This window comes from Trichechus manatus, unplaced genomic scaffold (genome assembly GCF_000243295.1).
Source record: "Trichechus manatus latirostris isolate Lorelei unplaced genomic scaffold, TriManLat1.0 scaffold00019, whole genome shotgun sequence".
Taxonomy (NCBI): Eukaryota; Metazoa; Chordata; class Mammalia; order Sirenia; family Trichechidae; genus Trichechus; species Trichechus manatus.
In genome coordinates this window covers 22,773,683-22,796,421 of record NW_004443955.1, presented here as the reverse complement: position 1 = coordinate 22,796,421, position 22,739 = coordinate 22,773,683, and the positions used below count along the sequence as shown (strand labels likewise).

Here is a 22,739-nt window from a genome sequence, read left to right as displayed (position 1 = left end):
GAGGCACGTGGGTTGCCAACAGGGCTCTTTGCTATGAGCTCTGAGTCCTTTTCCTGGAAATGCCAGGTTGAGTTGGGCCAATAAGGGAAAAGGATTCTCAGGGACAGAAAGACAGTAATAAATGGCAGGAGGCTGTGTAAGGAACTTCAGTGACTCACGAAAGAATCTGTAAATGTCTAGGACACATAGGAGTATGTTGTCATTCAAAGGAAGATGCCCCCATCAGTTGTGGTGGTCTCGCTAGTTTGCCATCCCAGTTATTAGGATGTCAGGCACAGAAGATCGGAGAGATCATAGGCAAGAGCAGAACAGAACACTGCCTGTGTTGGCGCCCTCTCTGGAAAACTCCCCTTCTGAACTGCAGGACTAAGGCAGGGCATTTAAAATAGAAAATGTGGTTTCCTCATGGTAACTGAATTCTTTTTTTATTTTTTTAATTTTTTTTTTCAGTGAAGATATACACAGCCAAAACATACACCAAGACATTCAACAATTTCTACATGTACAATTCAGTGACCTTGATTACATTCTTCAAGTTGTGCTACTGTTCTCACCTTCCTTTCACAAGTTATTCCACCACCATTAACATAAACTCACTGCTCCCTGAGCTTGTCATCTAACCTTTCGAGTTGCTGTTGTCAGTTTGATCACATATAGATAATTCTTTAAAAGAGCATAATGGTCGGGCAAATATTCCTTACTAATTAAGCTAAATTATTGTTTAGTTTAAAGATGACTTTAGAGGATAGTTTTGGTTTATGGTTTAAAGATTATCTTAGGGCAGTTTGTTTCATGGGGTCATCCAGTCTTAGTCGATCCAGAAAGTCTGGATTCCATGAGAATTTGAAGTTCTGTTCCACATTTTCCCTCTTTTGATTAGGATCCTTCTATAGAATGTTTGATCAAACTGGGTACCATCCAGTTCTTCTGGTCTCATGGCAAAAGAAGAAGTTGTTCATGGAGGCAGTTAGACATGCATTCCAGTCCCTCCTCTGTCAATAACAGAATTCTTTACCAAAAAAAAAGAGGAGGGGATATTTCCAGAATGTAGGGACATGACTCTCTACCTTTCAGATTTTCACGAGGCTTTTTTTTCTTTTCTTTTTCTTTATTGTTGTGAAAACACAACATTTGCCAATTCATCATGTTTCATGTGTACAATTCAGTGTGCAACCATCGCCAATTATCTGTTGCCAAATTGTCTATCACAAGAGACTTTTTAATGAAAATAACATAATCACCTATACCCATCCCTTTAGCAGAGTAATCTTTCAACCTAAGAATTTGTTTCATTTGTACAGTTAAAAGGAATTAATCCATAACTATTGAGTGTAGGGAAAAGACCCAAACAAAAGCAACTTTTTTTGCCAGTATTTTCAAAACACTGCTGAAGAGTATTTTGTTCTTGTAATACAAGCTGTCAAAATAGCATGCTTATGATTTTCTTCATCAACAGGAAATGAATCCAAGATTCCGTAGAGTAATCTTTCTATTTTTATGGACCCAGCTTGTTTGTAATTGTTTATCCTCATCATCGTATGTGAATAGAGGCATTTCTCAATTTAAATTGAGAACTGGATGGGAGCAGGAGAACAGTTTTCAATGACAGCGCCTTTCATCTTTCATTGATTTTGTCTTCTTTATTTTTTAATATTCTGGAGTTTTTTTTTTAATAGAGGATATATTTACATGGTTCAAAAGTACAAAAATGAGGGAGTAAAAACTCTCCCCTCCACCTCTGTCCCACAGTCACCCACTTCTCAACTGGCAAATACACAATCACTTGTATATCCTTCTGGATTTTTTATTGCACATGTAAGACCCTGTTCTGTACCTTGTTATTTTGTTTTGGGTTTTTTTAAGTTAATAATTTGTCTTGTGTATCTTTCTGTATTAGTACATAAAGAATGCTCGCATAACTTTTTTGTAGCTATAAAAGCTTCCATTGTGTGGATCTACTGGAATATAATCTGCGTAACCAATTCCTACTGATGGCATCAGTGTATAGTGCACGCATGTTATACATATGCCAATACCATTTTGTGCCTGGGCAAGTATGTCTGTAGGATAAGTTCTTGTAGAACTTACAGGCCAGTCCCACTCTGTCCTGTAGGTCACGATCGGTTCCAAACCTTGTCAGGCGTATTCTTCTCTACATGAAACATCACAGTACCTTTCATTTGCAATAAAACTAGAACTTGCCACCCCATGTTGTGGCAAAAGCAGAGAATTCACCTCTTCTGGAGGCAGTGGGGACTGCATTCCTTCTAGGGAATGGCAGACTGGGACGACAAAGTCATCTCTGGAGCCTGGTGCATTTTCTTAATAGTTGTCCCATATTGGGAACCACCAAAGAAAGCAGTATGGGGTGTGCCACTTCATTTAAGCCATGAGAGTCCACAGGCAGTTTCTGAGATCTGGCCACTTTTGAGGCTGGCTGGACAGGACTATTGTATACAGAGTGGGACAGAATTAGGATCCACATCTCTATCATCTTCTTAATTAAAGTGGATAGTCTTCTCACACTCAAGTTATCTCTCTTGTCAAACTTACTACTGCTCAGAGCTTTTGTGAGTCTAGAAGCTCCCACTTAGATATCCAGTTGATACTGGCTGAAGCGCTGCTCGTTTACTTTTTTCTCATTTGGGACAGTAATATAAAGCCTTGTTGGTGGAAGTCATGCTCTCTCCTAGTTATGCACCCTGGGAAAGAGAAAACCACACAGTCCTCCTCTGAAGTTCTCCCCACCGAACTTGGACATCTGAGTGAAGGATTCTTCCTTACTGGCCTCATCGCCTTGTGTACTCAGAACACCCCAACTCCTTTAGCACAGTGTCTAGGCAGATCCGTGCCCAAAAATAAGGATGTCTCACATACCTTGCCATACGACTTTGTGCTCAGAATTCTCCCTTGGATTCCTTGCTGCAAGGGCCACAGGAATGTCCCAGCCTGCCCCCCACACCACAGGACCGCCAGCAGTTCCTGCCACCATGTTCGATTGACTCATCCAATGGAAAAGGAAACCTTTTCAAGGCCTTGCTCAGATCACTCTGGCTTATCTCCTCCCCAGCCTCTTTCACAGCTCTTTTCGAATCAGTTAAATCTGAATAAACAAATACAAATTTGCCTAGGACCCTTGGGAGGGACCCATCCATTCTTAGCTTTTCTTCTCTGGCACCAACAAGCCGACATGTTTGCTGGTTATATGCTATCTCTGGCTTCTTCTGTTCTGGCATCATTCTTGTCCAATTGGCCAGGGCGGCGCTTGGTGCATTGTTGCACCATCCCTCTCCATTGCTCTGTACCCTACCCACCTCTACTCCCCTTTGTCTTAGCTGCAAACCCCATGGCAGCTTAGCCGCACTCACTCCATGCACAGGATGTTGGCTTTTAGAACACATTTAACTCACCAGATGGGACTTCACAGCTGTAGTCTGAGATAAAGGCTTTTCATTGTATCCTCATCCATTAGGGGCATGGTCATGGACATAATTCAGTTGACTCCACTCAACTGGTACTGGTAGGAAATCTCCAGGGGTGACGAGAGCATTGCAGGTGGAGCTGTCTATGAAGAGGGACTGTTTGAGGGCAGGGCATCGACACCTTTGAGGGAATCACAGTCAACACCCCCGCGTGCACTGTAATTGGACCATTTACACAAAGGCCCTGCTCTGGGTGGATTGCTTAGGGAAGAGAGTCCCAGTGCAGCACACAGTTTGATGAGGGGTGCAAGAAGGGCTGGATCCCCCTCATCCTCACTCCCCCTCTGTGCAGGACACAGCGTACAGGTAGCCTACACCAAACAAATATTTTTTAAAAAGTTGCCATCGAGTTGATTCCAACTCATAGCGACCTTATAGGACAGAGTAGAACTGCCCCATAGGGTTTCCAGGGAGCACCTGGTGGATTCAAACTGCCGACCTTTTGGTTAGCAGCCAAGCTCTTAACCACTACACCACCAGGGTTGGTGCCCCTAAAGGCTCGACACCCTGCAGTCTCCCCATGGAGCTTGACAGGATAAGACAGCCACTCTCTCTCTATGTCCTGTGTGGAAAGAAAAGATGTGAGAGGGAGGAAGAGAGAGAAGAGAGGAACAGAAGAGGAGGCAGGCAGAATAGGCGAATTGTAAAAGCCGAAGGGGGTTTGTTTGACCCTCAGGAGGATTTCCCTGGCGTGCTTAGAAAGCCAAGCAGTCCTGGAAAGGGAAGCCATGAATCATTTATGATTGTTTTCATTTTGTGTTCATTAAAAGCCTCTGCACTATTATTATCAAACCTTAATTGACTTGGCGCTTGGCACTGCCTCTGCCAGCCCCTGCTCCTCCCTGTACCATCAGAAATTCCTGGGAGCAGAGGCACTGGGCAGGCATCCTTCCTGAAGATCAAATGGAATGCGGTCGCCGTTCTTGCTTCTCTCTGATCATACATTCATCAATGTATCTCATGGGGCTTTAGCTCTGCCCCCCACGACCCCCTCTCAGCTCCTTGGCATCTCTGAGCCCTCTTGGTTTTCTCAGCCCAAGAGAACTTTCCCATGAGCCGGCTCCTCTCGCCGTCTTGCCTTCACGCCTGACCGTGCACACCCTCTGTCATGAGAACTACGCTGGGCAGCGAACCAGCAACGATGCGCAGTTACCTGATTTACTCCTTTTAATACACTTCAGTGAGGCCAGTGCATAAAAGAGAGGACAAATTGGCGAGTAATTACATTGTTAATTTGGCGGCAGTTTATCATATTGTGCAAGCGCAGTTTCCTCTTTAATTGTATTGGGGGGACACTTTGGTGCAGTTTATTGAGGGATTCTCAAGGATAGAAATGAAATACACAGGAGAGAAGGGAATCGGCTCTCCTCCCCATAACTATGCCTTCGTTTGCATATGTTTTGCGGCCTCTTTAAAAAGTGAACTCGTTTATCCAGGCCTAATTAATGGAACACCACAGAATGCATAATTAGGCTGTGGCAGCTTCTGCTGATGGATGGCTTTTGATCTAGGAACTGGAGATGCCCCCAGTTCAAAGGGCTGGATGCTTCCCTTTCAGAATCTCACCGGCTGCGTGTGCCTCACCACTGTCCCCCCTGAGAACGCGACTGTGGTGCCTGGGAAATGCCCCAGCCCCGGGTGCCAGGAGGCCTTCCTCACTTTCCTCTGCGTGATGTGCGTCTGCAGCATGATCGGTGCAATGGCGCAGACGCCCTCCGTCATCATCCTCATCAGGTAAGCACTCCGGCCAGCTTGGGGACCTGGGGGCCAGCCTTGCCGCTCCCCCTATCTGCCAGGTGTGTGTGTGCATTTCTCCTAGAGAACAGAAACGCGGAAACCACAGATAAACCAGGCAGGATAGAGCCACAGCAAGGAATGCACCTTCCCTAGGCCGATAGGAATCAGTTATCTTGGTGCAGACAGTTAATGTGCTCAGCTGCTAGCTGAAAGGTTGGAGGTTCAAGTGCACCCAGAGGTACCTTGGAAGAAAGGCCTGATGATCGATCTACTTCTGAAAAATCAGCCATTGAAAACCCTTAGGAGCACAGTTCTACCCTGACACACGAGGGCTTTCCATGAGTCAGCATTGACTTGATGGGAACAGGTTTGGTTTCATCTTTCCTACAAACTCACACCAAGAGTAGAGAGTAGGGCCTGAATGAAGGAGAAGACAGCACTGTCATTTCCTTCCAGAAGGAGCCTGTGCAGGTATTTCTGAAAGGGACTGTGGCTGTGGCCTGCTCTTTGCAGAGAGCAGCATTGTTGGAGCCAAGTGACCAAGGCACCGGACTAGCAGTTGAAAGTCCTTTTGCCCAGCCCTGCCTGCCTCCCCTGCCACTGGTCAACCCTCTGATCTTGGGCATGTCAGTTCCCCATGGGATGTCTCCAGCTCAGTTAGTGGAGGTGACACTCCGGGTTCTGCCTGCCTCTGGAGTGGTGTGGGGCCAGGTGAGACCGTGTGTGCAAACACTGGAGAGACGAGAGACAGCTGAGGAGGGCACAGTACAGTGGGGAGGGAAGCCACCCATTGCTCCATAATCCTGTGTCTCTCAGGACCTGTCCTGGGGCAGGAGAGGTGCCTCAAGATGAATTATTGAGTAATATTCTGAGTAACTTTTATCGTTTTCAACATTACTAAATCTGCATGAGGAGGCTAGAAATGAACTGATGAGCATCCATCTGAACAAGAGGAAGCCACACTACACAAAGAAAGTCTCTACTTTGTGGGATGCAGTTATCTAAGCAACCCAGCACAGTCCCAAAGGCTGGAAATAAAACTAGGAATGAAGTGCTTGGAAGTGTCCTTTGCAGATGCGTATCACCAGCGGCTTTAGCCAGCGTCTCTCTTCCTCGAGCCCTGCAGACCACACTTCCTGGTCTTTGTTGTGAATTCACCCAAAAGAAGATTTATAAGCAGGACGTATATTAGTAGAGGAGCCCTGGGGGTGCAGTGGCTAAGAGCTACGGCTGCTAACCAAAAAGTTGGCGGTTCGAATCCACCAGCCACTCCTTGGAAACTCTATGGGGCAGTTCTGCTCTGTCCTATAAGGTTGCTATGAGTCGGAATCGACTCTACGGGAACGAGTGTGGTTTTTTTTGTTTGTTTGTTTTTATATTACTAGAAGGTTATTAGCAATGTCTTGTTAATATGCAGAAGCATTAAGGGTAGGATACCAAATAGCCATTTTGCATTTACTACATTTGAAAAATGTGTTTAAAAAATTAACACCTAGTGCTTGCAAGGCTGTGGCAAAACTGGTAAAATCTCACTTTGCTGGTGGCATTGAAGATTGTATCATTCCTTTAAAAAAAAAAAACAATATGGCATTGTGAATCAAGGGCTATAAAAATGTTCAGACCCTTTTATGCGATAACCCTACCCCTTGCCATTTGTCTTAAGAAAAATACTCCTCTACAAGAAAGAAAAAAAAAAAAAAGCTCAGCAAAGATAGATTTTTATTACAACACTAAATGTAATAGCAGGAAAGCCTGAATTGGATATGAGTTAAATTATGGTACTGCAGTTCAGTGTAACGATATGAAAACTCTTAAGAATATGAAAAATGTTTATGAAATGAGCCATTGAATTTAAAACTATATATGCAGGCTGATTATGTATAATATGCATATGGACAAAACCTATCAGATCTCAAGTATGGGTTTAGGGTGGCAGCATTGTGGGTAGTTTATTGTTCTTATTAGAAATTCTCAGGAAATTTTATTGTGTGATATTCACACACAAAAGGCCCCAAGAAGCAGAGAAAATGCCCCTTACCACCATTAGCAGTGACTAGCCTTTGTCCTCTCCCCATCACACTCCTGCAAAAACACAGCCTCTAGGAGATGAGCAGTCGTGACTGGCAGACAAACACAGCAAATGTGTTGAAATCTTAATCCCTTCCAAAGCCTCGGTTTGACAAACAGCTCTTGGAGATTTTCAGGGAATGTCTGATCCCTTGTAAATGATCAGCAACCCAACCCATATCCATTGCAGTCGAGTCGAGTCCGACTCATAGCGATGCTATAGGACAGAGTGGAACTGCCTCCATAGGGTTTCCAAGGCTGTAATCTTCATGGAAGCAGAGTGCCACATCTTTCTCCCGAGGAGCGATTGGTGAGTTCAAACTGCAAACCTTTCACTTAGCAGTCGAGTGCTTAACCACTGTGCCACCAAACCCGTTACCGTTGAGTTAATTCCAGCTCATAGCGACCCTGTAGGACAGAGTAGAACCTGTAGGGTTTCCAAGGAGCAGCTGGTGGATTCAAGCTGCCGGCCTTTTGGTTAGCAGCCTGAGCTCTTAACCACTGCGCCACCAGGGCTCCCTAAATGATCTAGGGTGGGCGTTGTCCAGCTCATAACTCTGGCCCCCAGGCTCACCTACTGAAGACACATGCTCATGCGGTATGCTCACTGGGAAGGCCAAGGTAGCATCTGTCCAGTCTCCTTCCTAGTCTTACTTGCCGTTATAGACATTCAGGCAGGCAAAGGGCACAAGCAGCCTGAGCCATGGCCCAGATATATGGCAGCCCCTGCCCAGTGCCAGGTGATGCACCCACTGTCAGGCTGTTGTTGTTGTTAGCTGTTGTCAGTTTGCCCCCTGACTCTGGTGACCCCATGCACAACGGAGCAAAACTCTGCCTGGTCCTGCACCATCCCGGTGATTGCTTATGGATGTGACCATTGTGATGCACAGGGTTTTCATGGGCTGATTTTCGAAAGTAGATTGCCAGGCCTTTTTTCCTAGTCCATCTTAGTCTGGAAGCTCCACTGAAACCTGTTCAGCATCATAGCAACACGCAAGTCTCCACTTACAGCTAAGTGGTGGCAGCGCATGAGTTGCATTGACTGGGAATCGAACCCGATCTCCCTCATGGAAAGTGAAAATTCTACCACTGAACATCAATGCCTCATTCTCAGGCTAGCCCGGAGCGTCCTGCTGACAACAGTGCTCAGACTGTCCACAAGAGAGGAGAAAAGCTGATGTTCACCAAGCCCCTATTAAGGGCCAGTTTTTAACTTACTGTATTTACATTTTTGTTAGTATTATTCCCCTTTTAGAGATGGGGCAGTGGAGGTTCAGAGAGAGATTAAACAGTTTACTCAAGGTCACCAGTTAGTAAGTTATGGAGCCGATGTCACATCCCTGGTCTTGCTGGGAACTTTCAATAACATGCAGATCTGAGCCCCCTATTTCTGTATAACTAGATCCGAGAAGGATTATTCCTCCAGTGGGAGCCACTTTCCCAACAGGATATGAAGAGAGATCTTAATACCTTGCTCACTTTGTTCGTTGTGACAGGATAGCTAAAAGGAAATCAAATTTCAGGTGATAAATAATCTAGCTCATTAGACTAGGATGCTTTTTTGATAAGGAGGCTTTGCCTTTATTTATGTGTCTTTCAAGTCAATACCTTCAAATGAATGTATAAAAATTAGAACCAAGGAGCTGATAATGAACATGAATATTGTAACAAGCGTACTCTAAAGAGCTGTGTTTCTGTCTGGACGTTGTTGATATCATACAGGTGTCTGGCTTAGTCAGCCAGAAAGTGGTTTCTGCACCTACGGCCCTGGGATTACTTACCTCTGTTGTACTCTTTGTAACTGAGAAGAAATGTGTCCTTTCCCAAGCATAACACATCTTTAGCTTTCCCTGAGAATCTCAGAAATGAGGGCAAAGATTTCAAAAACTTGTCCACGTCCTTTTGGTTTGGCGGTGTCTTTTGGTCTACCATTGTTGCTGTGTTGTTATTGGGTGTCGTGGAGTCGAAACCAAAGATATACCCACCTGAAGTTCAAACCAGGTAACAGGTCATTGGATGGATGCTATTGGGTGGTTGGGATGGATGACACAATTGAATCCATTACAGTATTGAAACCCTATTGGTAACTTGACTTCTAACATTTATTTTCTACAGAATTTCTTGCTAGGCCTTCCCTGGATCAAGTAGGTCTTCCTAGTCTTACAGCCATACTCAAATGCTCCTGGTTGCTTCTAAAGGCTCAGTCACACTGGAACTGTCTCTGACTCTAGCCAGGTGCTCCTCAGGGGCATAGCTGTGTGTTTTACCTCTTTCTCTTCCCTAGAGACTCATGATCGGGATTGGATTAGAGGCAGGTTCACTGCCAGTGGTACTCAGAATGACCTGAGGCACACGAGCGTGGGGTTGGTGAATTATCTCCCTCTTCATGCTCCTTCACCACCAAGCCAGAGATAAGCCTGCCCCATGTCAAAAGTGGGAGGCATTGCCCGCCCATCCATCCCTTTATATGTTCACTCAGCACATGCTCTGCGCCGGCATGGCACCCAGTAACAACACAACAACAATGGTAGGCCAAATGACATGGCCAGACCAAAAGGATGTGGATCTAGTTTTTGAAATCTTTGTCCTCATTTCTGAGATTCTCGAGGAAAGCTAAAGATGTGTTATTCTTGGGGAAATACACTTTCTTTTCAATTATAAAGAGTACAATAGACACTATGCTAGGTTTTGAAGTTACGATGACAAGAAAGATACAAATATTTTCTGTCCTCAAGGAGAGAAGACGAGCGTTTAATAAATGCTAGTTACAAGTGTAGGAAGCATTACAAAGGAGATATCACGTTATCAGCCACGTGGACCCATTTTCTGGAATCAGTCATCATTTCCTACTCAGACTAGGAAGACCCATGTGATTCTTAGCAGTAAGTTCTGTAGAAAATAAATGTTAGAATTCAAGTTACCAGTGGGATTTCAATACTGTAATGGATTAAATTTTGTCATTCATCCCAACCATCCAGTAGCATCCATCCAATGACCTACCACCTGGTTTGAGCTTCGGGTGGGTATATCTTTGGTTTTGACTCCACAGCACCCAATAACAACACAACAGTGATAGACGAAAATGGTAGCTCTACTGTAGCTCTCAAGAATCCCAGAAAGCAGTACACTGAGACCAAAAAACTAAACCAAACCCGTTGACACGAGCGTGCTCAAAAATGAGCCAGGAGATCATTCTAAGGGACCACTTTAGGGTAAACCAAGACCAGGGAGATTGAATTCAGTTTACGATAAAGAATTGAGACCATGCGAAGGTACCTTTCCCAATTTAAAATATACTGAAACTTAATGTAGATGAATGGTTGTATTTCACAGATGGTCCACCCAGGGTGTCAAACCATGCTGGTCTGGTTGATTTCACAGTGCGACCTGAAGATGACAAAGGTGTTAATGGATCTGCCCTCTTTTCCAGAAAGCATAAGGGGAATGGTTTTCCCAGTTGATATTTCCCCAATACATGTGCCCCACTAACATAACATGCTCCCCTGCCCCAGCAAAAGCAGAATGTCTTTAAATGAAAACTTTGTGGACCGAATTTGCATTCTGTCCTTTGAATGACAAGATTAGCTCCAGTTATTAAAACACTGTTACATTCCTAAGCCTATCTTGTCATTGCAGTAGCAGTTATTTTTCAGACTTTAGACAGGGAAACAAAAAAACTATTAGTTCTAAAGAAGGGGTCTGATGGACAGCATGGAATGACTCTGGGGTCTATTAAATAAAGTGGGGTGATAAGAATCTTTTTTTTTCCTCTTCAACTCTTTGCACATAGGACAGTCAGCCCTGAACTCAAGTCTTACGCCCTGGGAGTTCTTTTTCTCCTCCTTCGTTTGTTGGGTACGTATTATCTCTTCATTCTTTCAGTAATGAATTGATTGCTTATTACCAGGTGAGTAAATATCAGTGAAATGGTCCCATTTCTTGGGTTTGTTTCCCTTTTCTGTGAAGTTCAATTATTAGTAAGCGACAGAAGCTTTTACTTCTGCAAATTTTACTCTGAATGAGACGTAAACTCAGGTGTTCCCTGGATATTGCAAAGTTTTCATTTATACCAGCTTATCTTCATGCCACCCTGAATCCCCAGTGGCGTAAAGGGGAACAGTGATGGCACCAAAAGGGGAAAAAAAATGGTAGTATAATTTGGCATCCTCATCAAGCCACCCATGAGCAGCTTGTGAAATGCTTCATTTCTAGGGCTGCCAGCTGGGCGAGAGAGAGAGGCGTTCTCACATTGCCTCGCAGATGGAAATACTTTGCACCCTTTAAATTTTTGCAAACTGATTTCATGTATTTACCTTGCGTTTCTGGGATGGGACAAATGTGACCTTCATGCTGTTGAGCTACTTTCTAATGTTTCGTATGGATAAAAGGAATAAAGTCTAACCCTGTCTTTGTTAAGATGGGAAAACAGAGAATGTGAATAGTCAATGATTCACCCAGGGCCTTGTGGACTGGCTCCGGGGAAGCTGGGATGGCCACCCAGAGAGCCTGACTCTCAGCGGGGCCCTGCCCTTTCCCCTGGATCACGCTGTTGCTTTATGAACATCCCTTTGTCAAGGCCGAAGTCAAGACAGGGTAACTATATTTTTTTCTTGAATAATAGGGAAGTGATTTTCTTTAATGGACTTTAAATTGTAAATTAATGTGCAATGGGAAATAACTGTGGCTTGTATTTTCAGAGTAAAAATTAAATTCCTCTTTCCAAGTATATACTCATGGATAAGCACATAAACTTAGCTACAAAAATATTTATAAAAATGCTTATAAATGTGAAAAATTGGCAACAACCCAAAAGTCCAATGGCTTAGAGTCATTTAAATAAATTATGGTTTATGATTCCAGTAGATTTTATGTTCCCCTTTAAAACTCTGTAAAGAAAAATATATACAGACTTGGAAAGGGCCACGTGGTATGTGGAGAGGAAAAAAGAGGTATATAATGTAATAGATATCAGATGTTTTTAAAGTATATATAAACATGGAAAAATATTAGAAAACTAGACATCTAAATGTTAACAGTGATTATCTTTGAGTTATGAAGCTATATGGTAAAACCTGCGAAAGCCAGAACCTGTGCAAGGTAGGAACCTATCAAAGAAGGAAAACGCAAACATTTTCCACTAACAGAGACCAATAGGTAAGTGCTAAGACTGCATCCTGTCAAAGCAGAAGGCTTGAGAGACCCAGAAAAACAAGACAGTCCCATTGAGTTCTGGCTTCTCAGGTTTCACTGTAAATGATATTGTATCAATAGCATTTTAAAGTGAATACCTAGATATATATATTACTTACATAATGATATTAATTCTTATACAATTGATATATGGAAAAAGAAAGGTATTTCCCGTTAGATCTGTTAATAAAGTTACATTCCTACCTGGGGGAAATGTGGTATACGCCCCTCCTGACCTTTCTCCTGTGCCTGTAGCCAGTAATTTCCAGTCAATCATTGTGATCATTCCTGCTGTGCCTGCGACAAGGCCTCAGAATCCTTCTTAACCACTGTCAATCCATGTTACGTTGATACACATATGAAATTTTTAATGGCGTCTCTGTCTTATTTCTATTTCATGGAAAATAGAAATGCCCTAGGTCTGTAAAGATGCCTCAGCTAAAACAAGTTCAGAGTTCATATAAAAGTAAGACAAAATAGAGAATAAAAATAAGAGCCTTCCTAGGAAGCTGCACAAGCCTGCAGAAATCTGCCAATCATACGGAGTTATAATTACGCTGATTGTTTTTCTTATATTTACGAGAGTAGAATGAATAAGGAATGTGTCACCATGCCCCCCACTGCCATCCCAGATGGTGGGATGGACTGGTAGGTGGAAGGATGTGTAATATTGGCTAGGAAGTTGGGGACCCTGATTTCTGAAAATGGTGAAACCATCCCACATATAGTTCATGCTACAAGTTGACATTTGCTGAGCATCTAGCGTGTTCCAAGCTCCGTGGAGCATACAGAGGTGAGTGAGTATGGCCCTGTCCCTAAGAGTCCTTCCAGGGCTGACGGGGGAAGGTGGGAGCCCCATCTGTAGAGTTACTGTGGAGGTCTGTGCATCTCTAAACGGATGCTAAGTCTCAATACAGTTGGAAAGAAATATTTACCTTTCAGAATGGGGTTTTTGTTTGTTTGTTTGTGTTTTTTAATTTTTTATTGCTCTTTAGGTGAAAGTTTACAGAGCAAATTAGTTTCCCATCTGATAGTTTGTACGGAAAGTGTTCCATGACATTGGCTACATTCTGCACAATGTGTCAGCACTCTCCCCGTTTCCACCCTGAGTTCCCTGTTACCTTTTGTCCAGATTTTTCACTCCTTCTGCCTTCTCATCTTTGCTTTTGGCAGATGTTATCCTTTTGATCTCATGTAATTGATTGTTCTAAGGAGCTGATGCTGTAGGGTGTTACCGTCTTATTTTATGGGCCTGTCTGTTGTTTGGCTGAAAGGCCTTCAGAATAGTTTTGATAGTGCAAGTTGAAAAAACTTTTGCAAGCTATTTCTGAAAAGTTAATGAAAACTGTAGGATGATTAAAGGGAAAACTGAATTATAAGCCATGCACAGTTTGATACTAAGATCATCTATGTTGCTCTAAAGCCTTTTCAGTATTTGTGTGTCTGCTCCAGGAATAATTAGCCAGGCATGATCTAGAACAGTGTTTTTCAAACTTCTGTGACTGTAATCCATAGCAAGAGATAAATTTTACCTTATGGCCCAGTACAAACATGTGTATACATAGAGCTGAAACAAAAATTCCATGAAAAAATGGAAAAAAAAAACAGTTGCTGTCGAGTCAGTTCCGACTCACGGCGACCACATGGGTTCAGAGTAGAACTGTGCTCCGTAAAGTTTTCAATGGCTGATTTTTTTAAAGTAGTTTGCCAGGCCTTTCTTCCAAGGCACCTCTGGGTGGACTCAAACCTCCAGCCTTTTAATTAGCAGCTGAGCACATTAACCGTTTGCTCTATGACCCTTAATGGTTTGATGTGCTCTGATATTTTCTTTTATTCTCTCTCTTCCATTCGCTCTTATTCTATTTCATGCTTTTTAAAAATGTCAGTCACAGCCCACTATATTGATTTTGTCTCCCATTATGAGTCACAAATCACAGTTTGAAATACCCTGCTCTAGAAGATTCTGACACAGTTCCATCTTTTAATTGAAAGCAGCTTATCAAAAAGTCCTTGCATATGACCTAATTCCCTTTTCTGCAGCACCCAATAAAATTAATCACCATTATTGTTAATGAGGGACCAAGCAAGAAATCAGATTCATGACATTGTTTTGTTCATCCTTTATGCTAGGCCCCATGTTGGGAGTATCACAGTTCAGTGTGACAGGATTCATAATGGAGTCAGCACAGGCTCAGTGGGATGTGTGGAAAGGCCACTGAACCTTGCCCTTGGATGACAGGGCAGGGGCATGGGTGTGGAAAGACATCCTGTCTATGCTGAGAGCTAAGAGTTATCCAGATGACCAGGAAGGAGAGAACATGTTAGACAGAGGGACTGAAAAGGGAAAACGCCTGGAGGTGAGGAAAGGAGCTGCTTTACACACCAATGGAAAGGAGTTGGTGGAAAGGGTGGAGGCAGGTACTGTGGTGGCACCAGTCAGCGTGGTGCCAGTAGCTTCCCCAGCTGCCCTCAGCAGCCCTGGAGTAGAAGCAGGAAGCGGCTGGGGGTATCAACCGAGCACGAGGGTTTGTGGGCAGGTGCGATGGAAGCAAAGCAATTGAGCACGATGGCCGAAGGGCTACTACAGTGATTGACCACAGTGCCTGGGGTGCAGCCACCACCATCTGTCAGTGCTGCTGTGATGCTGAACAGGTTTCAGGGGAGCTTCCAGACTAAGAGGAACTAGGAAGAAAGGCCTGGCAATCTACTTCCGAAAATCAGTCAGTGAAAATCCTATGGATCACAATGGTCATATCCACAGCTGATCATGGGGATGGCCCAGGACCAGGCAGTGTTTCCTTCTGTTGTGCAGGGGGTTGCCATGAGTTGGGGGCCAACTTGATGGCAGCTAACAACAACAACTGGATGTATTAATACAATATAATGGAAAAAGAGAATAGGAGGTGGTGGTCAAAGATGTCTTGTCTGAATTTGAGACGACAGAGGTGGAGCAGTTCTGAAGAAAGACCAGAGCGGAATGTGGGTGAAGAGCCTCGCTACTAAGGAGGACAAGTTGTAGAAAGGCCAGGTGTGGAATGAGGTGTCTGTGGCGAAGTGCAGGTCTCCCAGGACAGTGGCAGAAGTTGGAGGGGGTGGGGAGGGCGATACTGAGCTGGAAAAGAGTCGGTAAATTCAGAATCAACTGAACCATCTGCTCATAGCAGAATTCCTGGTATTATCAAGCCCATCGTTCTTCAGCCTTTTTTAAAGGTCACAGCCACTGCTTTTCTTTCTAGGTGTGGGCAAATCATCTGCTCCCAGGTCTGATTTAGAATCTTGCTCCTGGAGCGACTGCATGCCGTGGATGTTAAAGCCCCAAAACCAAACCCATTGCTGTCAAGTTGATTCCAACTCATGGCAGCCCCATGTGTTACAGAGTAGAACTGCTCCATAGGGTTTTCTTGGCTGTCATCTTTACAGATTCAGATCACCAGGCCTTTCTGCCACAGGGTGACCGGGTAGATTTGAACCACTAACCTTCAGGTTAGCAGGGGAGTGCAAACCACTTGCACCACGTAGGAACCTTCACTGAAACAAATATCTGTCAGGATTCTATGTCCAAGGCACTGTTCTAAGTGCTGCAAAGAATATAAAAATAAACAGGAGCCAGTGTCCTGCTTTCAACAGCCTCTAGTAGGAGAAAGAAGCAAGTGTGTGTGGGGGGGGTGTATAAGGTTAGAAGAGTTATAAGGAATTGGAATGTCTAAGGGAAAAGATTTTACTTGGCTAAGTAGTAGTCAATATGAAGCCAATGATGGCTTTTGATAGGAGAGTGAATGTACCTGCAGAATTCTGATTTAGGAAGACTTGCCTGGGGGCAATGTACAAGGTCGTTGGTAGAGTGCAAGGCAGTTAGCCACAACCTGTTGAGGTCAGAAGAAGGTGACTTGGGGCAGAGCAGTGTGATTGAAAGGCAAGGACAAAGGCATGCAATATTGTAGAGGCAACATCTATGGAACCACCCCTCTCCCCCCACCCGATTATGGAAATGAAAGCAAAAGCTCAAGACAAAGCTGAGGAGGTTCTGAGCCCTATGACTGGGCCTGTGGAGGAGCAGTTTAAAGAATAAGACACCGGAAGTAATTAATAAAGCGTCTCAAGGGTATTATGAGTGCTGGGCCAGCCTCCCCATCTCAAACTCTGCACCCACAAATGCTTGCTTCTGGTTTTCCAGAGCCATTCGCTAAGCAAAAAGCATTGAGTGCACCTCCTTATGCAGGTGTCAATCCTGAGCAGACATGGCCTATGGTCTTGGGTGATTGGTGAGTTACTCCAGGGAAAGAGCATCTCAGACTCCTGATGTGGCTTATCAAATGTTTACTGAGCTCCTACTGTGCACATAGTCTTGAGTACAAAGACGTTTACGGGTAAGTGGGAGAAATACACATGTCACACAAGCGCTTTGGAAGAAGGCACCACAGGGTGCTCTGGGACCCCGGCCATGGGGTGGAAAGGAGTGAGATACAATGGCAGGGATTGCGTGTTTATTCAGCACACATTTCTTAAGCGGCAGGCTGTCTCATCAGTGTGCCCGGCCTCTTGATGTATCTGCATCCCCCAGGATCTGCTTCCTGACCTGTGCTAAGGGGACACCCGTGTTTACCATGAACCCCTCTGCAGCCAGGCACAGCTGGGTTTGAATCCAGCTCTGTCATTACTAACCACGTGGCCTTTGGCAGGTTATTTAGCCTCACTGAGCCTCAGTTACTGTAACAAGGTGCCCAGGAATGAGATGAGAACACAGTAGCTCCCCCAGACTGCTTGGATTTCAGAAAACTAAATGTCAAGTGTCCAGGGAAGATACTTGCAGGTCTCAGCTGTTTCATATCTTTCTTGGCATTGCTGGAGCAAGAAACTCACTCATTTCTGCAGGAAAATGTGCTTTCCGACCTCCCCCTGTCTAGGTTGTGCTGGACCTAACAGCAGTTCCACAGGTTGAATAGAGATTCTGTGGTGAATTCATGTCTTGACAGGTAAGCTGGTAAGAAACAGATATCTTTTAAATGTAAATGACCACTTCTACTTTGTCCCACAAAGGAATGTGAATTTATTTTTCTTACAAAAGCCTTTCGATTCACTTTTAAGTTTAGACCAAAGAGAGTAAAGAAGCCCAGCCTTTTCAACCAGGGAAACGAGTGAAATAGCCAAACTAGGAGACCCTAAGGCTTAATCTCTGTTAATAGATTCCAGGGAAGTGGAGATAATTTCCTTAAACAGTGCTGCAATTTCTGCATGGAAATATATATTGCTGCAATTTGGGCCAGAGTGGAATAGAAAGTAAGATTCAATCCTTTTAATATTCTCCGTAATAGCACGTAACAGCAGTGAGCTTCTGGATAGCTTCCTCAGCATTCGGGGGTTTGTCAGCGCCCCTATGGGGGAACTCTAGTTAATGCCTACTTGGTTAGCGAATTTCTCCACAGGAGACTGAGGGAAGAGAGAAGGAAAAAGGGAGAGAACTGCTCCCACAAGCTCCAGGGAGGAGAGGCTTCTTCCATAATATACAATTTCTAAAGCAATTACTACATCATCATTGCCTCCCTCCTTAATCCTTACATAACTAAGAGCATAGAGTCCCTAAGTGGTGTCAACGGTTAATGCGCTTGGCTGCTAACCGAAAGGCTAAAAGTTCGAGTCCACCCAGAGGGGACTCAGAAGAAAAGCCTGGCAGTCTACTTCTGAAAAATCAGCCACTGAGCCATGGAACACAGTTCTACTCTGACCCACATGGGGCCGCCATGAGTTGGAGCCGACTCGATGGCAACAGGGTTTTTTTTTAACTTAAGAGGAGCCCTAGTGGCGAAGTGGTTAAATGCTCGGCTGCCAACCAAAAGGTAGGCAGTTCGAACCCGTTAGCCACTGTGCGGGAGAAAGATGTGGCAGTCTGCTTCTGTAAAGATTCACAGCCTTGGAAACCCTTTGGGGCAGTTCTCCTCTGTCCTGTAGTGTCGCTGAGTCAGAGTCGACTCAGCGGCAGTGGGCAGTGGGTTAAGGACATAACAGAAGTGAAGATGCTCAAAGCAGGAATAGGCTAAACTACACCTCACCCACGTGGCCTCCCTTCTGGAAGCACCTGACAATCCTCCAACGCTGACTCATTCTTTGGACGCAAAGAACCGTTGTCAGTCGGGGTTATTTCCTAAATCTGTGCTTGAAAGATGTTCTGTAGCTCTTTCTCTAGAGGTGGCAATTTAAAAGAGGACGGATTTTCATTTACCCAAAGGGAGATAGGACAAAACCAAAGAAAAAGGAAGGGAACCAAATTTGAGAGCCCGCTCTGTGTGGGGGCTTCACACAGGGTGTCATTCAGTCCTTACAAAAACTCTGCAAGGAGGTATTACTGTGCCCATTTTATAAACAATGAAACTGAGGCCCAGTACAGTTGAGTCACTTGCCCAGGGTCCCATAGTCCCCAGGTGGCAGAATTTGAATCCAAAATCAGCAGCGATCTCTGGTTCTAAAACTCACATTTCTTCCCTGCCACCAAGCAACCTCAGGTCTCGCGTTCGGTCTCTGGAAAAAGCAGCAGCTCCGCCTCTCTCCCCCTGACAAGTTTCAGTCACTACTGCATGAGGTGTTCTGCCAAATACTGAGAGAGTTTGTTTACAAAATAACAGTCTCCCAGCTTTCTCGGCGCAGTAACTGCCAAGGAGAAGGGAGCACTGCCACACTTCGCAAAGATCAGAACCCACGTGCATTTCACCTTCCGCACAAAACCAGGCCTCCACGCCCCAGCTGCTCCCAGGAGTTTAGCAGAAGGGTAGTAGAGTGCTTTCTGTAGCCCTGGAAATCCTGATAAGAGCTCTGAAATCTTGAGAACAAAGGGGATTATTGAGTTTGAGGTTTTGAAATAGTAAACTTCAAACAAATGATGAACATCTCTCAACCTCGGTTCTTTGTCTGTAAAATAAGCGGGGTATGGGACACTGGTGGTTCAGTGGTAGATTCTCACCTTCATGCGGGAGACCTGGGTTCGATTCCCGACCAGTGCACCTCATGCGCAGCCACCCACCCATCTGTTAGTGGAGGCTTGCTTGTTGCTTTAATGCTCCACAGGCTTCAGGGGAGCTTCCAGACTAAGACAGACTAGGAAGAAAGGCCTGGTGATCTACTTCTGAAAATCAGCCAGTGAAAACCCTACAGATCACAACGGTTGATCTGTAACCTATTGTGGACATGGTGTAGGAATGGGCAGCATTTCGTTCCGTTGTGCATGAGGTTGCCGTGAGTTGGGGCCTACTCGATTGCAGCGAACAACAACGTGGGGCTGCAGAGGGAGGATTCATAATGTATGTGCGGCACCCTGTACAGCACGAAGGGTCAGTAAACAATAGTTACTTTAGTCTTCATACTATAGAAGTCTCCCATTGGTCTCTGAGGTCCCAGCAACTTGCAGGGGGTATCTGCACTTTTATCTGGTCCACCTCAGTGCTAAAAATACAAGAACAAGTGACTCTCTGGGAGAATTAGTCATAGGGGTGAGACTCCTTCGGTGAGTTTCAGAAAGACAAAGGCCTCTGATGAAAAAGATCCAGTTAGTTCTTCATCACTGGTATTCTTTGCACACCTGGAATTTAGACCTGATGGTTTGGGCTCGCCTTTGGGAAAGAACTGTAAGTCAATAAAAAGGTAAAGATGAATCTGGTGGGAAAGAAAGCCAATATTTCTTCTATTCAGAAATATATAAAGAATCTCGTAAGGGTTATACTTAAGATACTCCACCCAGTGTTTATTCTAAAACATCACCTCATGTCTCCATTATAGCATGGATAAGGTAGCAAAAGTTCTGGCCACGTGGTCCAACCATATACTTGCATAACACTTTCATTTGTATCAGTTCTCACCTGAGTCCTGAGAGGGGCAGGTGGTATTGGCTCCATTTTAAAGATGAAGAAACTGAGGCACAGAGAGATCAAGTGACTTGGTTTCGACTCCTTAAGTTAAAGCCTCTTTCATCTCTATGCAAATGCTCTCCAAAATATTGAGGGTAACTTGAAAAACTTTCCTAGCCACCTAGCTTTCTAATTTGTAACTGTGTACAGGCTTTTTCTGACTCCCTCCAGGGTATCGTCATCTGGTAGTGGAACATGGCAATAGCAGATAAAATTGTATCTTCAGTACATACAAGTATGCTCTGCTTTAAAGACAACCCACTATTACGAAAGTCCTCCCCCAGAAACAGGTATACGAAGGCGTTGTTGTTGCTGTTGTTTTTAGCTGTCGTCAGGTCGACCCCCAACTCATGGTGACCCCGTGCACAGCAAAATGAAACGCTGCCTGATGGGTTGCAGATCAGACCATTGTGATCCATAGGGTTTTCACTGACTGATTTTCAGAAGTAGATTGCCAGGCCTTTCTTCCTAGTCCATCTTAGTCTGGAAGCCCCGCTGAAACCTGTTCAGCATCATATCAACACACAAGCCTCCACAGACGGATGTTGGCTGCACATGAGGTGCTTTGGCCGGGAATCGAACCTAGGTCTCCTGCATGGAAGGCGAGAATTCTACCCCTGAATGACCATAAGACAGGTCACAAGAGGCAGAAGGAAGGGGAGGAAGGGGCATTTGGAAGCTAATCACAACATTTTATAAAAGGTGGTTTGATCTGAGTTATCCCACTGTGCCATAGGAACAGACCAAATTAGTCCCTTTTGTCCTCAAATCTACCCATAATTTAAACTGGTTTCAGATCTCAATTTATCTGCCTGCGTGATGTGGATTGTGGCTCATTGCCTCTTACGTGGTTGCCATGGAATTTCCCCCATGTGGTTCTGTTTCAGTGAAATGAAGAGAAGCATTTGTCCAGGGGCAAGGAGAACACACGGGGGCAGGTGGGGAGGGTGTCAGACACCTGAGCAGCCTTCAAACTGCATTGGAAGCTGGGAATGAGTTCCATTCAGCAGGACCATCCTGGCCTGGCACAGGGAAGAGGAGCAGGATGGGTGGGATTTTGAGCTCAGAGTGTATTTATTAAATCAAGCTGCTTGGAAGGTTTATTGAGGTTTCAAATAGAATTCCTTCTCAAAAGATTCTCTTTGATGTTAACAGGTGACGGAGCTGGAGAGTGCTAAAAAAACCAGGGTCTGCCAGCCTCATTAGCACTGATAGGAGAATGCAGTCTCCCTCTCACCCCGTGTCAGGCCTGTCATTAAGCCGGAGAAGTGCTGCTTCCTTCATTAAGCCTGCCTTCCCCCTCCCAGGCTGCCCTCACAGGGCTCCTCAGAAAGGAGGCTCTGCTGTGTATAACGCAGGCAGACTTCCTCTGGCAATCATGAGTGGACTTCGGGTCTGTGAACCCCTGAAATGCATGTCTGATTTTGTGGGCTAAGAGTCTATGTCTCATCAAATTCTCAGAGGGACCTTCCTGAATAAAAATGAAGTTCCGATACTCTAGGGCTGGCCCTGGAAGGAACACTCTGGATAGAGGTATATTGGCAATGGAATCTTATAGAGTTGTTGCCACCTGGCTCCAAAGATTGCTTCCTGCTTCAGAGGTCTCTCACTGAAGGTGGTTGACACCATGTTCTGGCTTCAGAGGGACATCATTTTGTTTTGTTTTGTTTTTTCTTTAGCAATTAATTTGTATTAATGACCTATCCACTGCTTTCCCATAACACAGATGAAAGAACTGTTTTCCAGCAGGCCAGAATGATCTGGGAATTTATTTCAAAAATATTGATGACTGTGTCCCACCCTAAATATTCTGTTAGTTGTTGTGAGATGGGTCCCCCCCCACCCCGCTACACACACACACGATCCTAATATGCAGCCAGGAGTGAAAACACACACAGGGAATAATCACAGAGATTGACAACACAGGACTGAATTAAGGATGGCGAATAGTTTTCATCTGACCTGCCATTTTGGTGACTGGTTGTAATAGTGGCCCAAAATGCTCTGTTGTGAAGGTTTAGACCTGGTTCCCAGCTCAGATATTCTGATCCAGTGATAACATCGAGGGGCAGGGAAGTTGTCAGATCGTTTTCATCCTCGAACCAAATATATTGTTTGATGAGGTATAGTGTACTCATATTCAACTTCTTGTACCTTCTGGTTCCCCCACTCAAGAATGCATACAGCTCTAAAAGCCCCTTTGCAAGAGAATGAGACACACAGTGTAATGCCTTTTTACCAGTTCACTCTATGAGGTTGTACTTCTTTGAGTGACACCGAGATCCCCCCCTTCAGGGAAGACTCTTTTCCTTCTCAGGCTCTCAGAGGATGACAGTAATAATAATAATAATTCTAGCTGTCACTTATTGTA

General features: G+C 44.5%; 1 protein-coding gene across 2 annotated transcripts in view; it reads left to right on the top strand.

The window, feature by feature from the left end:
- Positions 1-22,739, top strand: part of SLCO3A1 (solute carrier organic anion transporter family member 3A1) — a 348,535-nt gene that overhangs the window by 314,465 nt on the left and 11,331 nt on the right. For both annotated transcript variants that reach the window (XM_004372670.1, XM_004372669.2), the window contains exons 8-9: positions 5,041-5,216; positions 11,077-11,141. In XM_004372670.1, coding sequence (XP_004372727.1) covers positions 5,041-5,216; positions 11,077-11,141 — 241 coding nt within the window. The remainder of the gene's footprint in view (positions 1-5,040; positions 5,217-11,076; positions 11,142-22,739) is intronic.